Source organism: Melospiza georgiana, chromosome Z, assembly GCF_028018845.1.
Source record: "Melospiza georgiana isolate bMelGeo1 chromosome Z, bMelGeo1.pri, whole genome shotgun sequence".
Taxonomy (NCBI): Eukaryota; Metazoa; Chordata; class Aves; order Passeriformes; family Passerellidae; genus Melospiza; species Melospiza georgiana.
The window spans coordinates 49,669,819-49,692,005 of NC_080465.1; the positions used below are offsets into that span (position 1 = coordinate 49,669,819).

At 38.1% G+C, this 22,187-nt stretch overlaps 1 protein-coding gene across 3 annotated transcripts in view; it reads left to right on the plus strand.

Annotated features, from left to right (window-relative positions):
* The first annotated feature begins 18,342 nt into the window (after positions 1-18,342).
* The window catches only part of ARL15 (ADP ribosylation factor like GTPase 15), a 224,796-nt gene continuing 220,951 nt past the window's right edge, over positions 18,343-22,187 (plus strand). Inside the window, exon 1 of one of the 3 annotated variants that reach the window (XM_058044186.1) lies at positions 18,343-18,425. In XM_058044186.1, the coding sequence (XP_057900169.1) occupies positions 18,414-18,425 (12 nt within the window). In that variant the 5' untranslated portion in view covers positions 18,343-18,413. The remainder of the gene's footprint in view (positions 18,426-22,187) is intronic. The other 2 variants (XM_058044184.1, XM_058044183.1) reach the window with 2 other exon arrangements.

Below are 22,187 nucleotides of genomic sequence, written 5' to 3' on the forward strand. Positions count from 1 at the left end.
ATTCCAATCACATGGTGTTTATATTGGTCAGTGAATCACAACATAGCTCTTTCTCCAGCAAGGCTTCACGCTGTGTTATAAAAAATTCTTGCAAGTAGTAAAGACTGTGTTGTTACATAGCCAGCTTTACTGAAGGGAGACTTCGGTTTGTGGGTCATGTCCTTCAGAACCTGGAAAGGGCTGGATCTGATCAACCTCTTGGAAAATCTCTCCAGGGCACTGATGCTCTCTTGTAACTTATGGGTCTCTTAAGAAGTGGAAAATCCCAGCTTTTGCATTAAGAATCAAGTGTTTGCTCATTTGTTAGGAAGTATGGTAAGAAATATAAGTAATCATGGAATGAACTATCATTTTGACACATTACAACCACTATTACAAGACTTTTTTCTTGACATGTTGAGATGATAGAAGAGCAAATGAAGGACGAAGCTGAAGCAGATGAAGGTTGGCAGGACCACAGCAGCTGCTGTTGGAACAATAGCTCTACAGAACAGTTAAGGTATGAAATACAACATGTAGAACAATTATTTTAAATTTCACATTACTGTAAAAGTTACAGTGAGGTCATGCAACTCTTTACACAAATCTGCTTTGTTTTTCACATGGCTTGTTTCTCAATATTTATATGTATGCTAGAGGCAAATGCATCTGTGCCTCACAAATTCTTGAGGAATTCCTATAGAAAGCAAACTCTTTAGAGTGATAATAATCTGTTCAATTTTTGCTGACAAAACAGTGGAGAGGAAATGAACAATTAAAAGAGAATAATGTGCCTTAGGGGGTCAAAAAGTTCTGTTTTACTATTGAAAGTCAGGATCCAAAGCACTCTTGCTATAGAAACAGTCTTAGTTTTCACCAGTTAAAAATCAACTAGTGTTCCAAGAAGAATGCCAATTTTCAGGTTTCCTACTCCTCTGCCTCACTGAAGGTTTTACTTGAGACTTGGTAGGAATATCTCAAGGCAATGAAGTACAATAAGACTCATGTATTTTGGGCCTGTTAACATTTCATAGCTAATGCTGGCATGTACATTTAAGATGTGAAACCCCTATCCATGGGGACACCTTCAGCTGTGCATGTTTTCATGTGGACTACTTTAGTAAAAATAATACAAGTACTGAAAATCTTACCTATGAAGTTCTGGAAGTAGCAAAATTTATGCTTTTTAAAATTATGTACTGTGTAGGTCCTACATTACACATAAATATGCTAGTATGTTAGCACAAAACACCGAATATCTCCTTTTGGTTTTTGATGTTTGTTTCTTTCTTTTTCCTAAGAAGAAAGTGAAGATATGTGGTGTATTGATCCTCTAGATATATTTGTCAAAGTAAGTCCTTACCAGAAAATAATTGAACTCACTAAATGAATTTAGAGATTTAAGAAGATCTGTGTTCAAAGAATCCCTGAAAACTCAGCCAAGAACTCGTTGGGCTGAGTGTCAACGTGTTGGTCTGGTTGGTTGGTGACCGGCTGCTGATCCTGGGGTAGAAGTACTTCATCCAGAAAGTCTTTAAAAAGTAACTGCTAGGATTTGTGAAGGATTTACAGGAAGAGTTTGCTGTGGTTAGTGAACAATTCCTCTCTGGAATGACATAAACATGCTGTTTGATTTCCATATACTAGGAATTAACTACTGTGTCAAGCATCTTTAGCTGACAAGGAGCAGCTGGAGACTGACTGGGTAAGTAGTGAGAGTGGAAGGCTTACTCCAAAATCTCAAATTTAGAGTGACTGATGGGATATTGATGGTGTCTCAATGCCATTGTTTTCATATGGTAACTTAGTGGATAATATGAAATTCTTAGAAGGAAAGCAAATAATTCATTGGCAAAAATACTGTCTCACCTTGCCCCTCCACGTGGTGAAAGCCAATCAAAATCTGGCTCCTATGTCAGAACTGTTATTTCCTTTAGTGTTGGAATTAAAACAATAGTCTCATATTGTCCTAATTTCCTGACTTTGGCAATGCCAGAAAGGCTGCAGAGGTGGTAAAATCTGCTGCTAGAAATCCTTTTCTGTTGATAGTTTTCAGTTAAGTATGAGGAACAAATTCTGATCAATAAACTACATAATCCTTTATCTTTACTGGACTTGCCCTTAAGTGTGTATCAGTGCAGAATTTATGTTCTTAATATTAACACTATCATCTATACTACTTCTGAAATTATATTTTCTTTCCTAGTATGCGTTCACCTCAGAAAACAGAACTTGACTAGATTCTTTTTTTAAGATTGCCAATTAATTTACTGTGAACCTTAATTTATGGGACGTGGATAAGTAGGTTATTCATGTACATGAGTCAAGAATGCTTTAAAAAAGTGTTAGGTCCAACATTTAGAACTCTTTTTCTCCTCTCTCTTATTCAACCTTCTGTTTATTCATGTTAGAATTTGAAAAATCTAAAAATGTTTTCTGGCCTGCTTTTATACTTGCCTATTTGCAAAGACCTCATGCCACTTATGTTGGAAAAAATGGATATTTGTTTTTCTTCATAAAAAAGCCTTTATATCATATAAAATACTGGCAGAATCTAACTCAGTCTTTGCCATACCCTTTAAAGAAAGATCTCTATATCTATACATGTTCACATTTATTTAACATGACCAGAAACCTGATTAGTAGGTAAGGTAGCCCTTTCTTTTCATTACTACAATACTTTCCTCCCAACACGTATTTGTCAGTACAGCTATTTTTATAACACAGATCATAACTGCTGTGAAAATCTGTTGCTTTTATGTTGTTCTACTGAAGGTCAGAAGTTCCTTAATTAAACTTTATTTTGCTAAGGTTTATGTTTACATAAGATGCTCTGCAAGCAATAAAGTGTTTGTAGTGAGGTCATGAGAGAAAAATAATATTTATAAAAGCAGATTTAACTCACATGTTATAGAAACAATTTTATTTTCACAGTAGAAGCTCTTCCATAATAATCTTTGCTGTACCAAGGAGGTAAATTAAGTCTGTGCAGGCTAATGGGGTAGTTCTGTAGTAAAAGATTAGTAATTAGTAATTAGTACAACCGAGCTTGAATGTGATTACTTACTCTTAGAGAGAAGTTTCAAAAAAAAAAAAATTGTGTATTTACTGGGCATAAGTATTTACTTAGCTATTCCATATAGGTTGTAGCTTTCTTTGGGGCCAGTTAAAACTACTTATAGATAGCAGACTGTGGACTTCATTGTTGATAAAGCCTTCGTTGTGAGGGGCTTCTTTGTGCAGGGATGAACAAAGCCACAGGAAAATAATTCGTAAGAGTTAATAATAAGCAAAACCACAGAGGAGGCCTTGACATGCAGTCAAAGGACTTAGCATTGTTGGCATTTTGTTATCAATTCAAAACATACTCAGTTTTACAAAGAGAATGACTGATGAATGGATAAAGAAGATTGAAGTAGAATGAAAGACAAAATGTTCTAAACACAAGGAAATTTGGTTATTAGCGTACAAGCAAGGTGCCCTTCTGCAAACTGTACTGAGTGATAGTAGCTAAAGGCAGCTGGATGTTGAATAATTCGTGGTTATCTGTCCATTTTGTCAGCTTCCTACTCTCATTGCCATTCCCAGAGCATTCACTGAGGATATCAGCAAAGTAAAGGCTACAGGATTAAATTTTATTCTAGCAGAAATCCAGGACAGAAAGAACCACCAGACAGTTTCATATAGACTCCAAACTGTCTCACCACTATTCATTTTCTACCACTGCTGGAATTTTGCTGTGGAAACAAATAGCAAAGAAAACAATAACAGGATTAAGAACAATGACAGACTATTAAATCACATACCAGTGGTTCACAGCCTATGGCATTTTTTTTTCCACTGGTTCAATGTTAGATTTTTTTTGGCAATGGCTTTTCTTTTTTTTTTTTTTTTTTTTTTTGTATTGTACAACATTTTAGAGTTAAGAACATGACCTAAAGAAAGAAGGGATGCTTTCTAGTTCCTCCCTACTTTGATATAGTTTAATGTTGTTTTTCATTTAGTTCTCCAACTTCAATCTGTGTAGTTTGGAGACAGGCCCCTTTTTTGCTCAGGAACAAGAGTCAGGGCCAAATCAGATGCCAAATCGTGCTTCATTCTTCCTTTGTATAGTGAGCCATAGAGAGCAGTTAGCCACCAGTGTGCAAACAATAGTAATGAGTTCTTCTATGAACCATAATTGTGGGAGGGCTGACATGCACAGACTGCAGCACAATAGAGATTTGGCACCAATATTCAAACAACTGGTAATTCTTTAATCTATGTCTAGTCTAGAACCGTAGGAAACCAGCATCCTAAGTTTAGGTACTTAAATAGTGCAAGAGGCCTCTGCTATTTTGAGAAATCAAATACAGTTTCCTGTTGCTATTGTTTCCAGAGTAAAAAATGCATCCTGTTGATACCATAAAAAGACACCAAACTATTCTACAATCTGGAAAAGTGTGTTTTAGTTATCTTACCATTGCAGTTCTACACTCTGATTATGTAGAATCATGATGTTAATATTTTTCTCAGTAGTTTTATTTCTTTAGTCTTTAAAGCCCCTTTACATACTCTGATAATAATTTTAACTTCCTGGTTTCAAATGTCACACATTGATTTCATGTATGTATTTTTTTCCCATATCCAAGTGTGAAGCAAGCATTTAGACAGCTAGGTATGTGGTTACAAGATATGCTTACTACATACCAGGTCACATTTCAGGTGCATGACTACTTGAAAAATTCAGTCCCATTTGAGAAGCCAAAAAGCCATTAGGGCCTTCCAAAATGTAGTTGCTGCACTTGCCTCTTGTTACCCTTTATGTTCTCATCTCCTGTGTGGGTGAGTTCATTAGGAGCTGTTTTCCAACTCCAAGTTGGCTGGCATATGAAGCTGCCACGTGTCAGCTCTGCCTTTTGTACCAACTAATATGGACTTGATTGCCTGCATGTTTGAAACAGTTGGACTGATGCCTTCTGTTACTCGATACAAACCCCTGCAGTTATTACCTCCAGATGTGACGAGAAAGGCTAGCAGAAAAAGCCATTAGCCCATGGTTTGTTCCACTACAGCAGGTCTGAGCTGGAATGTCAAGACCTACAGCAGTGCTAGGCACTGAGAGCTGTACTTCCAGGAAATACAAAAAGTGGTCTGGCCAGTAGCTACTTGATATTAAATATTACAGAATCCTTTCTGGTTTGTATTAGGTGCTCAAAATCAATAAATACTTTGACCTTTAATTTTCTGTGCCTCATTCCTGCTTCTGAAAGAAAGGCAATAATAATCTCTCATTTTAGTGGATTGTTATGAAAATGAACTGACTAGTATCATAGACTCATAGAATCTTAGAAACATAGTATCTGTGAAGAAGTTAGTGTCAGATTGTGTGTCCAAAAAAAGAGATTTCTGTCCTCAGACAGAATTTGTCAAGTGGTGAGTAAAAAACATAAGAAAAACATGAGGCCACATGCATCAATAATTCTTTAATAAAAAGTAAAGAAGAAGGAAAATTTAATTCTGACTGATATAGTATTCAAGTGGAAAATATACAGTAGAGTTCTATAATTGGACAGCACATTATAATATAAAGGCACGTGCAGGCTGAAATAAATGTGCACAGGAAATCTAAAATTTAGCATTTTCTTACTAAGTGTTTTTAAAATTTACTGCTTTACAGCCACAATTGTTAGGTTTCTGTTCCTCTTCTTTGTTTTTCACAAGACATAATTTGCTACAAGGATGTGAGATATGCAGAAAGGCAGAATCACATTTGGGAATTAATTCAGATAGTAATATACAGTTTTTGAAAGTAAAGTTATATGTGAGTAAGCCATGACTTCTGTCTGCTCCTCTCCCTTGAGAATGACGAGTCAGCTGATGCTGTAAAATGAAACCTCTTGACACTTCACTGTCTAGAGACTGAATCTATTGGGTGTTTTCTGCCCACTGTTCCAGCAGGGATACACCAGTACTTCCCCACCTGCAGCTGAATGATATTAGGAAATATAGGCAGGACTTGGTAGGACCCAGGTTAAAATGTTTAGACTGAAAGTCTATTTATATACCACAGAATTTGTTGGGACTTTTATCAATACCTGTTTGTATGCAGTAATGTGTCTTTGTCTTCTGAAAGGTAGCCATTAGAACACTGAGTGTGTGAAAAACATTACTTTTGCCTGTGGCTCAGTTCAAAGACAATGCATTAATATGCATGCTGAACTGCTGAGCAGAATGAAAATGAAGAATTAGTGATCAACACTAATAAGAATCATTTGCTCTAAGCACAAATGGACAGTGCTTTTTCCCCATAATATAAACAGATTTACTTGAAAGAATGTTCCAGTATCTGGATAATTTAGTACCATTACTTATGGGGTTTTATGTGTTCAGAATAACAACAATATTTAGCTTTAATTCTCTGAATAAGTAATAACAGAATTACATGTTAATGAATTAACAAATTCACCTCCATTTTATTCTTAAAGCCTCCACATTGAAGCAAGAGATCAAATTTCACATTAGTTACACAGAAAAGTAGTTTGTTGTTTTGCCAGGACTATAAAAATCATATATGATCCAGATCTATCCATATCCTTCATGCTGAAGTAAACTAGAAATAAAATACAACAGGTATTCCTTCTCACATATTATTCAAGTGTGTTAGAGGCAAGGAACCTATACTTTCACTGCTGGCCTCTCCCTCAATGGAAAAATCTAAAACAGGCTCATGAGAGTAAAACAGCCCTGTAAAGCATGCTTTGGACTTGCTTCGAGAGCTGAAATCCATAGTTACCACATAAAATACTTAGCCCTTAAAGAGCTTTTACACAACCTTACCATATTTCAGTCTGTTTTCCTGCTATGAGTTACAGTTTGGCTGAGAGCATCATCAGCATCTTTGACACTGTGATTCACAGAATTTTTCTGTGTGGGAAATGATCCACAACAGTCATCAAGTCCAACAGGGATTGAACGTACAACCCTGGTGTAAATAGCACCAGGGCAACTAACCCAATCTCAGGGTCATTACTTGCATTTCCTCATGGCACACCTTCTTGCTTGTTTTTTCCATCCTCAAGACTATGTGGAGGATGTTCAAAAGACAAACAAAGCAAGAATTCTTCAAGATGGACTCAGAATATCCACACCCTTGTCTTATTTTCCTCTCCTTTAGAGTTGTAATTGCATGAAGGATAGATGAAAGAATTACAACGAAGTGGCTGAATTCACATGCAATATTTAGACCCTCATTCTGGAAACACATAAAAACAGTGAGAAAAAGGGGCAGTGCTATTGTAAAATTCCCACTCACACAGTAAATTGCCTGAGTGGAAATGCATTTCCAAGACTACATGCTCTCCGTTGTATTTATTCCCCTACTCTTGTCTTTAATGCACCTAAGCTTCTTGCATACATGGGACCGTTCCATGTCTGCAGCATTGTTTGTGCTGCTCAGATGATTATCACTAACTGGTTTTGTTACTGACAAGATAGGTTTATAATCCACCTGCCAAGACACTAACAAGAAAGGATGGCTGGACTTTGGTTAGGGGCACTGCCTTGGGAGTAAGAAATCCAATTTGGTTCTTATCTCTAGGGCAGGTTTTTCTCTTTGGCTTTTGGAAAATCAGAGGCTCCTTATTCCACTTTCAAAGAGTGCAGGAAGAAGTATCAGCATCGTAGCCCTGTTTAGATTATTATTATTTTTAGGAGAAACAGTACCTTCTAATACACATATGCAAAAACTTACACAAAATATCATATGAAGTTTTCAGAGGAAAAAGAGCAAACAAGGAGGATCACAAAAATTTTAAGTATGAAGGTGTACCACTAGTGACGAAGAGGAAATTGAGTTTAATGTGAACATACCTTTAACATTCCTGAAGAAATCAAAGAACAGCTCACTGACTCAGGTATCAGAGGCAAACAGTAGAAGGGATAAGTCTTCCCAGCTGCCCTACTATGGCACCAAGTATGTAGCTTGCTAGTGGGTGGCTGCCTGGGCATCATTATAGTGCATCTGATAGTACAGAGATACAGCAAGTGGAGAGTGGGTATTCAGAAAATAAGAAAATGCATAGTAATTAAAATTTGTCAAAGGGTTGCATTTGAATAGAAATTAAGATGTTTTCAGCAGACTTACAATTTGTTGCTGTTGGTAAAGTAAATATAATTGTATTGTCCTCCACAAGGCTATTGTTTTTGTTTAAATCACCCATAGAATGTTAGTTTGCAAGGAAAATTTAAAAAGTGCATATTCATAGACTTATCATACTATAGTACTATTAATAGGTGCAAACAAAGCTCTTTCAGGATGAAATTGCTGCAATTCCATTTAAAATTAACAACTGTACACTCAACTTTCAGCCCTCTCTTGGGCAAAGTTCATATTGAAATTGAATTTCTCATTCCTTTGGACTGAAAGAGCAAAGGGACAAAAGGATTAAATATTTATTTTTATAATGCCTATACTGTAGAATGAGTAAAAAAAAATAAGCCTCAGCTACTAGCTGGACATTATTAGGAAAAAATGTTACAGTGAAGGTAAGAGAGACAAGTAACTGTATATGCTAATGTGTAAAACTGCATATGTGAAAAACGTACTACAAAGAATTGTGATTCACCCAGCATTGCCATTACAGCAATAGTTTGCTATAACCCTGTGATTATCTCTCTTACCTATATACTTGCAGTTTCCTGTAAATAAGAACATGGAATTTTAGTCAGCATCTTAGAGTTTGTATAAAATAAGGAGCCTATAAAATGAGCATTCTGCCTATTCTTAGTCTGCAGTTACATTTTACTATAAGGGTATATGGAATTAGTTTTATTCCTGAGTCTCTTCAAAACTTAATGCATATTTAATGATACAGACTTTTGCACAAAGTCTGTCAGCAGGGAGCCTTATTCTGACAGAAATCTAGTCACTCATTGCCCTATCCTGAATCCCAAAGCAGGTTAGTAGAGCCTGAAAAGTGAGTGGCAGTGATGAGGAATGCTGAGAGATACCCTGATTCACAGCAACTTGCTTCTGCCTGTGAATAGGATAGCTCTTTCAAGGTTCCTTACTGATATTTAAAATGAAATATTTGGCACCTCCTTTTAGTTCCTTTATTTGGAAAATACTGAGTGAGTTTTATAATGAACTAATTCTATGGTTTTAAATACAGTAACTAACTGTGGTTATCTCAGAAAAAAGCATTTAATGCAGACCTAATCTTGCCTGTAGGGAGAGCAAGTTCACATTTACTGTAATTGTCATTAACATTTCTGTTCATTTGGTACCTCTTCCTAGGAAAAAAAAAAAGCAAGACAGCTGAGCACATAATCTCTTTCTGGACTGAATCCTTCCCTGTCAGTGACCATCTTTTGTTCTCCAGGGCACAGAAGCACTTGGTTCTTTGTTAAATGGCAATAACCCTTACTCCATGCTTTTTATGGGCAAATGGTTAGATAGCTTTCACAACCTTAATAAGATTAAATGTCATGATTTAACTAGGGAGTTACAACAGACTTTGTCTTTAGTTGTTTTCTTCACCTGATTTTACACAGCCCAATGAGGAGAATTAAATTGTTTAAATAGCTTATTTCTGTCCAGCTCGTTCAGTCATTAATGTCTTTTATTCCTGCCAACCTGCATTTTTCTCGAAAGGATTCTATTCATTTTACTTTATTATTTGTCATATGTTTGCTTGGGAGGGAAAGAAATATTTATCAGAAGCTTTATTCTACAAGGAGGTATAAAGAAGAACATAACAAAAAAGCATCCAAAAAGCTCTATATAAGGTAGTGACGGGTATTAGAGACTTCCTTGACCTTCTTCCAGATACCCAAGGAAAAATAGGGCTTGATAACAAACCATTCAATTCTTTTTTTCATGGAAATCAGCTAAAATCTGTGGAGGTTTTTCTTACCAATACCAATGGCAATGGGCAACTTTTACTTTCAGGTAGCACCAAAGTGAACAATAGTATGTTTGGGACCTGTTTTGCAAGATCTGGTGGGGGTTCATTTTTCTAATCACACCCCTATCCACAAACCTCACTTTTTCCAGTCATCCTTCCCACTGAAATGTCCTAAAGCCAGTTCCAGTTCTTCTTTCCCTGCTTTCAATCAGTTCCAAGAAATTAAACTCTCAAATACACATGTTGAGCATTACCACTTCTCCACCACAGCAGAACTCAATACTGATTTTTTTCCATTTATTGCAAATCAATCTTCACCTTCTGAGACTTCATAAAATTCTCTCTCTGACTCCTTCCAGGTCTCTATTCTGATTCTATGGGGCCAAGTTTTATTTCTATTCCTTCTATGGAATTCTGTAAGACAAAAGATTTTAACAACCAGAATCCCACTATTATATCTCACTTTATCCCAACTCTTGTTGCCACTTCCCTGCGCTTTAAGGATTCAGAAGCCACCCAGCGTGCTGTTATAATCTTGGATGGTAGCTACCAGTCATTAGGGAGCAGTATTACTGGAAGTATCTTCTGGGCTGGGAACAAGATACAGTGGAGAGAGCTGTGAGAGCAATGGCATTTCAGGGTCAGCTGCCCATGTCCAAACAGATGGCGTCTTGTTTTCTCTAATTAAAAAATCTTCCATGCAGAAAGTAACAGTGTCAGATCTTGTCATGCTAATTTAGCCAAAGTTCAAAGATAAAACATGTACTCCCAAAAACACACAGGCTACATGGTCAAAGTGCAAAATACATCTTTTTATCAATGTGCTAGTTATGAGACAAGTAATTATATCACCAAATTTCCTTTTAGAGTTTAGTTTTGATTGGATAAACATATCTAAGCTACTTCACTTGTTTGCTTTACATTTCCCTCTTGGCCATGGATGAGGTATGCTGGGTAGCCAGAATTCAAGAGCTGTATTTTCCTTTCAAGTCTGCCTAGCTATAGAAGTAAGTGCATATGACCTATGAAAATCCAGTTCAAATACCAAGAAAACTTCTGAACAAAGTAGCCATTACATGAAAGTCAGGTAGCTGGTGTCTTGCTTCTGTTGAAAAGAATGATTTTAGTAGAAACATGAATTAGGTCTTTAAATCAAGTATAGCATAGCATCTTTGTAAAGATGAGTATAGGCTTTTCTACTTTTTCTGAGATAAAGGCTCCTGCCTTTCAGAGAGATTATGTTCTCAGTATTGCTATAATCATAAAGGTTATGCTGAAGATGCAAGTATTATCTATGTTTTTAAAAGTAGACTTCTGCATGTGACTTCAGAATGGGCAATCATTCTCATTATGAAGATCGTCCATTTTGCAGAGGATTCCTTTCTTATTTCCACTCACTAACAGGACAGTTTCTTAAAGATCTGTGATACAAAACAAATAGTGAAAACTTGACCTGTGGATTTCTAAAGTAAAGCTGAGATAAGAAAAAAATTAGGAAGGACTTATTTAATATCTGCTTATGTTAATATTGTCAGTAGGCCTTTAGGATGTGCTTTAAAGAAAAAAAGAGCTCCTAAGGATATGTTGCATAGCAAAATGCAGGTTTAATTATAACTTGTGTTCACATGCCTACATAGTTTAAATTGCCTAATATGAATAAAAGAATTACATTTGTGTGAACTGGTAAGTGGCATTCAGACTCTAAAGCATGTGTTACTATTTTGTCCTTTCTCTTCTTACTGTACTACCTAGATGAGACTAAAACCTGAGACAAAGGTATGTCCATACCAAGACATTATTTTTTATTAATTTTTAGCATTTGTTTTATTATTTTTGCTGGAAAGCATTTTTCTTTTCATTTAGTACTCAGAAACAAATTAAGTTAAAGTGTAGAAAAACCTTGAACCATAGAGACTTTGTATCTGATTTCATTATATCCAGAAGAGATGAAATGGTCATCTACACATATTGCTACAATGCTTTGCCAAGCATATTCCTAACATATGCTATATTTACACTACAAGCAAAGTTTAGTTTTATGAGTCTGTAGTCACACTGACTTCTTGGGAAACATGACTATTAAGGAAAACACAGTGCATATAAGATGGGACAACACATTCAGTATAAATATGAAACACAAGGTCATACGGAAATTACAATTTCTTTTGTTTCAGAATTATCTGTACCTTCATTTGCATTGAGACTTTATAATTCCTCTCACCAGTTCCTAATGTGCCCTTATTGAATCTTCCTCCTTTGGAGAGAAGAGAAAGACTGATGCAGACAACAGTCACCCATGTTCAAGGTTCCTTCAGAGCTTTATGTCTGTAATGACCTTCCTCTCCTTTGGACAGGCAGACCTGTGGGATGGGCACTGTAAATCTTCAAACACAACAGATGCATTATGTAGGTCATAAGATACATTTTCTTCTAGTAAAGCAATGGCATTTTTTTTACACTTTAGAAAGACTATGATTTGAAAACTTATGAACTTAAGAAGTATTTTCTGACCCCTAATAAGAAGGTGAAAGGCTGTTAGAACTGGATCAGAACTCAGCCCATTTATAATTTGAAAGAGACTGAATATTGTGTCTCTCATTTTTTTAGGGGTAAATTTGGAGCACAAGTACAATTCTAGCCTAACAGAACTCTCATCATGGAAACAAAAGAAAAAGTTACAGAGAGACACATGTACTTGCATGTTAACACTACAGCAAAGACCACAGAGTCTAACTGTACTGCTTCTATTTACATATTCGTTCAGTAAAAAGGCAAAGCAATCTGAACATGAGAGATAAATATTTGAAGACTTTGTAAACAATGTTACTACAAACTTTGAGCAAAATTGTAGTCCTCAAAAAATAAGTCACAAAGTTAAGTCACAAAAATTGAAAGTTTCAGTTAATCCCAGAAAACCAGACATTATGAAAAACATTGCTTGATTTCTTGGGGTTTACCTCCCTTGTTAGCAGGGACATGAAGGTAAGGTACAACTTTTAATCCATCTGTTGATGTTTATCACAGCGCCACAAGCAATAGAGAATTAAACCTGATCAGAACTGTGAATTTTTTCTTTAAATCTTCACAAGACAACTATTTTCTACATTTCACAAAAAAGAAATCAAGCAAAGATGCAAATGCTTTCTTAAGTGTATATGAGAAGAAACCCTAAAGCCCTAAGTCTAAGGCTTCCAAATTCCTAAGTCTCGTAAACACAGATGCCCTGCTACCAAGGCAAATATCTGTGGCTATTTAGTCTTCAAGTTCTGTAATAATTCAATAAAGGTTACCAGTTTAGGACTAGGACTGTTAATTACATATTTTATTGCAGTGGGACTGTTTAAAAACCTAACATAGAACAGCCATGAAATTAAAAATGAGTCTACAGCACTACCAACTTGAGCTGGGATGACATAGAAATGAAAAAATATCATATGTAAATTCCAGCATACTTGGCAATATAATCTATTCAAATTTCTCATGCAATTTTTTTGCATCATTTTATCAACAGTAACATTTTTTGGTGCACAGGAAGGAGTAAATATCCTACATAAAATCAACTATAATATTATAATCACTTTATTCATAACGCATGGGTTTAAATTAATTATTAATTATAATTATACTAAATTTATATCAATGTAACTGCAGTGGGAAACTGGTTTCTACTTTTTACCTTGTTCCATCATTAACCTTTGCTTTTAGACTGCCTGTTGTTATTTTGCCAGTGAGGTTACCTGAAGGTCAGCCAAATATTTCAGGAAACAAGAGAGAGAACAGGTGAAAAATCCTTTTTGAAATCTGTTTGCTTGTTTTCATATCCATGTGTTCTTTACAGACAAATATATATATATAGATATAACCATAGTACACATGATGACCAAAATGCTAGAAGGTAGCAAAGCATTAGAGCAAAGAAAAAGAGATTTTTGACTGAGAGGTTTTGCTTCTCTCATAGGGTTCATTCACCTTTGGCTGTAGTATCTCTGCATGTTGACATTTGTCAATATATCAGATAAAGAGCTGCAAATTGCTTCAAACATTATTTATTCAAAGCACCTTCTTTCTTTCCCCATAAGTTACATGAGTTTGATTAACAGCAGACTCCAAGTCACTTACTGAAATTTGAGCTGCAAATAAAACTGCTGACTGGTCTTGGCATCTATTTAATATTTAAACTCTCCTAATGAAAACCTCATTCTTTGATTTCTCTGTCCAGCTATTTTTACATTTTTATGCCCTTCTGGATATTTCTAGGAAATACTTTTGGTCACAATTGGCCACATGTATTTATGGTTTAAATGTATACTTAGGAATCTATTACCATTAGACCATTCAAATATTTTTTTCCTATCATTTTTCCAGCTACTGAACAACAGAACTCTTCTAAATAATCTTAACTTCCTATTTGGTCCAACTTCTTTTCTATTCTGCCAGTGAAGTCAGAGACTGTTTTATCACATCATTTATATTCTTGAACTAAGCACAGTTTGTACCTTCTAAGGCATCCGATTCTAAATTTCTAGCCATAACAAATAAAGGGGTTTTGTAGCATTTGGGAGCCTTTACATTACTGTATAAGCAACCTGAATCAAAGAAGTCCACATTTTTATGAGAGATTTTTTTACAGATTTTATTTTGCCAGAGTAAGTATATGGTATTAACCTGAAGGTAAAAATTATGTTTTGTTTTCCTGCTAACTATCCCATGAGTAGCCAAAATGGGACAACTGCTGGTGTAACAACCTTGTACCATGGAAAATATTGATAAGTATAAGTAAGGCAGCCTCTTCCAGGATTTTCAAAGATAATAAATGATTTTCTTCCCAAGGGCAAAATATCATGCCCCTTGAGTAATTAATGTTCTCAAACAGAGCTGTCAGGGCTCCTTATATTGGTAAAACCTGGTGATTAAAACAACCTTAAAACAACCACCTTCTTGCTAATAATAAAAAAATAAGTCACATGCCTTTCCCATATTAAAAATTGGGTGGGATGCAGAGAGCAAGGGGAGAACAAACATACTCTGTACTTTGTTCTCTTAAAGAATGAAATTATTCTCATGCGGCAAAGTGGTTTAGATTGTCTCAGTCACTGATGTGCTACTAGGTTTTTTTGTTTTAGGAAACCTTTTGTAAGATACCCAGTTTTCAGCCCATTCAAACTATGATGTGCCAACACTATACCTATGTACATCTACTGGCTGAATAGCAGCACTGCTTTCTACACAAGCATTATTATGACAGAATCTATTTAACTAACGAGACTGGAAATTGGCTGCAGTATGGCTGTCATTCAAGATGTTTTCCAAGATAATGCTCACTGGACAATCTGTCGTATATATAGCTGACTATGCAATTCCAAAAAATATACTAATTTCATTCTAATATGTTTGGAAATAGGCAGATTCATAAGTATTTACATTTAAATTCCCATTTTGCTGATATCTATTAAGTAACAAATATGATATCTATTAGTAACACTTTTATGTCAAATCCGCCACCCAAGTTTGCTAACTGCTAGTACCACAAATGCTTGAATTTGTCAGATGTTACTCTTAGGCTAAAATGTTCAAAATCATTAAACTGCAGTGACAGAAGCAATGGATGATAGAATGTTGTACTTAGCACTTCTCAGGGTCAAAGTCTGACTCTCAGATTGATTATTTTTCATACAAGTTTACAGAAAATTATTATTGCGACAGGATTTCACTGAAGATAAACTTGTGCTTCTGTGCATAAGCTCAATTCCATTTTTGGAACCAGACTGACTACCTCACAGCCAACACATGACATTTGCTCCGTTTAAATACTTTGATCTCTTCCTTCCTATCTTGACATATGAGTTCCTGCTGACAAGCTTCTTTATGAAAATAACTTACATGCATTAGGTATATGTATTCCAATATGAAACTGAACTTCATTTTAGATTAAAGAAATCTTATAGGACTTGCTAGAAAAATCTCAGCAATAGCATGACTACTATGTAGGCTGGAAGGTATGTGCTATAGGACTTGTATTCTGCTTACATTCCACTATTGTTCAATATTAATCTCCACTTTATGTAGTCAAATTAATGTGCAATAAGGCTATGCAATGGCCAAAGGAATAATGCGTTTTCAGTGAACAGAAGGATTAATACATACATTTAAGCTTGGCTTCTCTTTTGATCAAGTTTGTGGGATTTTCAGTGTATACATGAGAAATTTCTTGATTTTTTAAACTGATTTTGTGTTCAGATTGTGAGGTTTTGTTTATAAACTAGAAAGAAAATCACATTTATAAAATAGAATAAACATTTTTCTTTGGATATATAAACACACTGCATCTTCATAATAAGATCTATCAACTTCATATAAAACAGAGGGGTCTTCTAGTTCTTTTTCTCCAGATGTACATCAGTGCTAAGTAACTAAACTAAACTACATCTGAGAAATGTTATTATAACTCATGGCTACTCTCAGAAATTCTACTAGCTTTGATTGTGATGTCTGTCCATGTTGAAATATCCTTCCCATTATTTTCCAGTAGCTGAACTGAATCTTCCTTGCAATAAAAGCCAATTACTTATTTTTCTATCACAGCAGCATCTTTGCAGCAACTCTCTAGATTCATAATTCTATTTTCTTCTCAATCAGCTATAGAAGAAATAATTCCCAGTCCTTTCCTATTTGTCTCACAGGAAACAGTTCTGAAATACCTGCTTGTTCTTATGTTCTTATTTCAGTCACCCTGCATTTAGAGAAGCATCAAAAGGCAGCAAGTCTCAGGAATGATGTATTACTGCAAAAAAAGAAGAAATAAAGGGTTTTAATTGTTAAGGGGAAAGCACTGCAAAAGGTTAAAAATCACATGTGATGACAGAAGTGTGATGAAATCAGTTTCTTACAGCTCCTGTGTTACATTATTGAGAGGCCTGCTTTACCCACCCCTGTAGTGGCTAAAGTAGTCTTTACACTGTAGTTCCCCCTGTCAAAAGGACATTTCAGGATCAAGAGACAGTTGCCAGCAATTGTTGTGACTAAATGAAAAACAGTCAAAATGTGAATTGCAGAAAGGGCCAAGCCTGTATCCCTCCTTCCACTCATTGACTATTAAAGTACTAAAATTAGTGAACTTCTAGATGATTAAAAAAAAAACATCGGTACTCATCTAAATTAAACTTAAGTTGCTATGCAGATGTATTTGATATTGAATCCCAAGGTAAAGAAAGGACCACCAAAGGAATCTTTTTTTTTTTCTAGACTAGATGTATGCGGAATATGAATTATCCATTGGCAAGATGTGTTTTGGGCAGGCATAAAGGGAATGTTTTATCAACACTCTCTGGATATAGTAACTGAGACTGTCCACAACAGGCCTTAATTAGTTACAAAATTCAGAGCAGTAATTGTAATTTATGTTTCCCCACCCCAGTTTACTAGATGTAGGCGAACGGCTCACCAATATCCTTAAAAATATTGATTCCCTGTTGCTCCTAGCTCCTCATTGACACCTGTTTCCTTCTATCTCCTTGTCTACTCTTCTACTTCTTTTTAACTACACTCTTATTTTTTCACTTGATGCCTCATTTTTAGATTTCCTATCCCACTGTCACACACATGAAGTTTCCTTCCGTTTCTCCAGGAGTCAGGCATCCCTACTAACACCTCAAGTTTGTGAAAAAGCCTCCAAATTAGGATGTCAGGTTGCAGTAGGAGACATGGACGTTTCTTTCACGGGTTCTTAGGGGAACCATCAAAGAATCAATCAGATTGGGAAGGAAACCTATGGCTGGATCATCGAGTCCAACCTGTGGGCAAACACCACGACCTTACTAGACCACGAACACTAAGTGCCATGTCCAGTCTTTCCTTAAACACCTCCTCAGCCTCCCTGGGCGGCCCGTTTTGGTGTCTAATCACCCCTTCCATGAAGAAATGCTTCCTGGTGTCCAACTGAACCCCCTACCCCCCCGGCTTTGCTTAGCACCATCTCCTCTCGTCCTGTCACTGGTTGCCTGGGAGAAGAGGCTGAACCCCAGCTGGCCACAGCCTCCTTCCAGGCAGTAGTGCAGAGTGATAAGGTTTCCCTTGAGCCTCCTTTTCTCCAGGATAAACACCCCAGCTCCCTCCACTGCTCCTCACAGTACTTGTGCTCCTGTGCGTTGCCCTTCCCTGGGGCCGCTTAGGCTGCGGGACGAGAGAGCCCCGGCAGCCGCAGCGGCGCGGCCGCAGCGCTCCTACGCCTTTAAGGGCGGCCCGGCCGCGCCCCCACGTGTGCGATCAGCTGACGGCGCGTCCCGCCCCCGCCCGCCCCTGCCCCGCTCCCTCCGCCGCGAGGTGCGGGCGGCAGCGCGGCTCTGACAGCGCCGCCGGGGCAGCGCCCGCGCCCCCCGCTCGCCCCCGGCGCGCCCGCCCGGCCCCGCCGCGCCGCCCGCCCCGCGCCCCGGCCCCGCCGCTGCCCCGCGCCGCCGCTGCCCCGCCGGCCCAGCGCCGCTGTCAGCCGGGCGGGCGCCCGCGGCCCCTCCGGAGAGCTCGGCAGCGCGGCGCCCGGCGCCACTCCGGTACATGGATTACCTGGTAGGTTCCCGGCGGCAGCGGAGACCGTCGGACATTTTACTGAGCGGCTGGGGCGGCGTCCGCGGCGCGATGGGGTGCGGGGGGCTGCCCGGGGCCGGGGGCAGCCGGGTCCGGCCGCGCTGCCGCACCCGGCCCGGCGGGCTGTTAACGGGCGATAAAGCGGCCGGGCCCCGCTCATTTGGCCGCTATTAGGTTGCTAAAGCCGTGACCCGGGTCGCTGTTTTTTTCCTAAACGCTGGAGCTTAGGTCATGCTTCAGTGAACTAAATTGCTACCGCGGACGGGACCAGCCGAGCGCCCGGGCAGCTGGTATTCGGGGGTAGTGTTTATGGCTCTTTAATGAATATTGGCTCCATTCGTCTGTGAAAGATCGTATCGCGGGCGTGCACCTCAGCTGGGATCGTGGCTGGTGTTTGCCCTCACCCGCGCACCCTCGGCGGGCAAAAGCCCTGTGGCACGGCTGGCTCATGAGCAGGTGGCTTTGTTTTAGTATGGTACCTGCTCACCTGGTCTTTTCAGCCCAGCAGTGGAGGGGGGCGTAACGAGCACACCCCATCGCTCAGGCCCTGTAGGCATCCCATTGCTCCAGTCTTGTGGCTTCGAGCTCTGCGCTGTGAACTGGTGCCCGCTCCTTCACCGTGAAATGCTGCGAAGCGTCAGCTGGGGCAGTGAAGAGCAGGCATCTTCTGGGCATCCCTGTTCGTTGTTGGTGTCAAGCGGGACCAGGAAGTGTTTGGAGTCAGAATCTTGACTCTGTCATTCATACTTTTTCACACGGGATGCTCACGGGTGTACGCTTTCAAGAGAGGCTCATCAAATGCAACAGAATCTCTGGAGATGCTCTTTTTAATTAGCAGAATATTTGCCATGCTGAGATGAGAGCTGCATGCAGTGTCTGCCTTTTCTGGTAGCTAACTAAACCAGAAATACATTAAATTAATACTTCACTATTCTTGTGTCTATGGAGCTAAGATTTGTTGTGGTTTATTGAGCCTTGCAACCCCCAAAATGTTTTAGGCTTGCCTTTCTGAATTTGAATACTACAGAGAGACACTGGAAAATGAGTCTTGTGTGGCAGAAATGGTAGGCAGACTTCTCTTTAACAGCCTAGTTAATGAAATACTGATAATAAACTTGCTGGATATCAAGTGCAGCCACCTAGCTCCTTGGGAGCCTGGAGCTGTTTCTGAGATTTTTTTTTTCCTTTATAAACTTATGGCCAGACGAAACTGGCCATATCTGTACTTTTTCAAATGCTTGCATTAACCTTTGTGACTGCTACAGGCTGTTGTGTGGAAGGCCAACCACTCTGAGAACAATAAATTTAATAAGCCTTGCAAACTAAGAGCATGTTTTTGTATTAACTTAAGGGGGGAGGGGATTAAATAACTCTGTTTTTTTTTTTTCTTCCCCTGACTCTTATTCTCCAGCTGATCCTTTTCCTCTTTTTTGTCATGTGGCCTTCTTTAGTATCAGTTCTAAAACCTGTCATTGATTATGAGGTTCAGGCACCTCAGAAAATATGCTCTAACAACAACAACAAAAATTATGTTAGTGACTTAGACAACTAGTTGTGTACATCTGTTTTTGGCTTGTTGTCACAGTCTGCCCTGGTGTAAAGATGGGCCTACTCGTTATCTGTGCAAGGCTTGAAGTTGTGTGAATGTTAAGGCTGTAGAACAATTGTCTCATTATTTCCATAGCAAAAAGAGCTGTACATGTTAAGGAATTCTGTGTTTTGTGCATTTATGTTGGGTTCTTGCATGTATATAGGCATGAAAACACAAACAGAAGGTTTCTGGTTCCTCATGTGGGGCACCTGTGTTGCAGCCTGCCGGCAGTGAGGTTTTCTCCCGTGCTTGAAGTGTGAGGCAGAGAGCAAAGGATGAGTTGTTTTCCCTTGCAGTACTACTGAGACAGAGTATTTGACGAGTTTTGGTTGTCAGGGGGGCTGAGTGAGGGAGTGTAGTGGAAGGAGGTGAGGACAGATGAGGTCAGGTTTGTTGCTGCATGAACTCAGGGGTCAGTGCATCTCCACAAGGAGTCTACCCTCAGCCAGCTCTTCCCAGACTTGCATAGGAAAGTTCTTTTCCTGATTTTAGCTGCATAGGACCTACATTGATGGAGATGTCTTTTTTCCATTAAGAATCAGATCCCTAGAAGTAATGAACATCTGAAGCACTTTCCAATATCATCAGGTTATTGAAAGCACTCAAAACCTTCTCAGAGTGAAGTCAGTTGGAGCCAGCTTGGACTATGGCCTAAAATTTTTATGGACAGATACCCAAAACCTGAGTAGTGCCTTCCCACTTAAAGTGTGACCCTCGATTTATGACTATGCCATTTGATAATAAATTGGTGCTAAAAGATGCTCCTGTGATGCTCTGGTCTGTTTTTGCAGTTTTACATTGTAACAAAAAAAGTATCACTAGCCTCTGTATCTTTGATAGCTAGAAGAGGCTCTTCAGCCTGGTGCCTCTTTTATTTTTGTGTTGCTATAATTATGATGTTAGGAGTGGTGTGTTTTTCTTTTTTTAAATCAACATGATTAAACCAAGTCCAGCCTCTAAAAAAGAATACATCTTCACTCAGAGGCACTTTTCACTTACATATGTTGTTTTGCTTGCATTTAGTTAACTCTTTTAAAACATAGTATGTGAACATAGCTGCATGAATGTAGAATGGCAGGTTTTTGTGACTACATAATCTAGGGTACTGTCTGCAACCTTCTTCAGCTTCATACCTGCTACATTGTGTCTGGAAGGATTTCAGTGTGTGCAAAGACTTGTGTAGGTTGGCCTCTGTTCAGTAGACTATACTTAATTTAAGGAGTTACGCCATGATGCATCTTGTGAAAAGCATGGTATGTGACCAGTCTTACAGTTTTTGCTTGGAGAACTTGTGGGGAAACAATAAAAATGCTTCAGTTTTTCTTACGTGCTGCAATTACAATGCAGATTTTAAGCTCCTGAGTAGACTTTCACAATACACTTCTTCAGTGGCATCCTCCGCACTAGGTAAAGTTCTTACATATTTCTATTCAATGTATCAGCCTGGTCTGTGTAGAATTTTTAAAAACTGCTTGAGAGAGTGATAATGAAATTTGAATCTGTCTCTTCGCAAAAGAGTTATATTTGCCTAAGAGGTTTATAATAAAAAATTGATAACCTGTTTAATTTTGCATTTTTAGCATTTTTATTATGATAACTTATCTGTAAATTATATCCCAAGATACTATGTACTGTCTTAGTTGTAGATAAAAATTTTTCTTGGAGAGGTACTAAAGAGCATATTCTGACCTGAAATGGAAGATAACTCTTCTTGGATGATGAACTGCTTCAGCTTTAGTAATTTTTAAAAAATTTTTTTGGGTCCCTTTTCTGAGGAGTTGAACAGGAACATGGGTTCTGCAATGTCAAAAGAGTGCACACTCATAGTGCATCAGAATCCTTGTTGCTTTGTTGGGGATTGGCTTCTTTTAACTATAACAAGTTTGGGTGAGTTCTTGTTGTTCTTTGTGCACTTGTTAGCAGACGCAAACTATTTTGCTCCAGTATGCATGCACATGAAATCTAAAATTTGGTAAGTTTTTGAGTGAATTCAACTGAATTTTCAAATTTTAAATGAATATGTGAATAGGCCTTGAACTGACTTAAGAGTTTGTGCTTTGTTTCTGAACAGTCTTGACCTCACAATCTAAATAGTTAGTGTTCAGACAAAGTCTTACTTGGGAAAAGCTGCATAATCCAAATTGGTGTTCTTA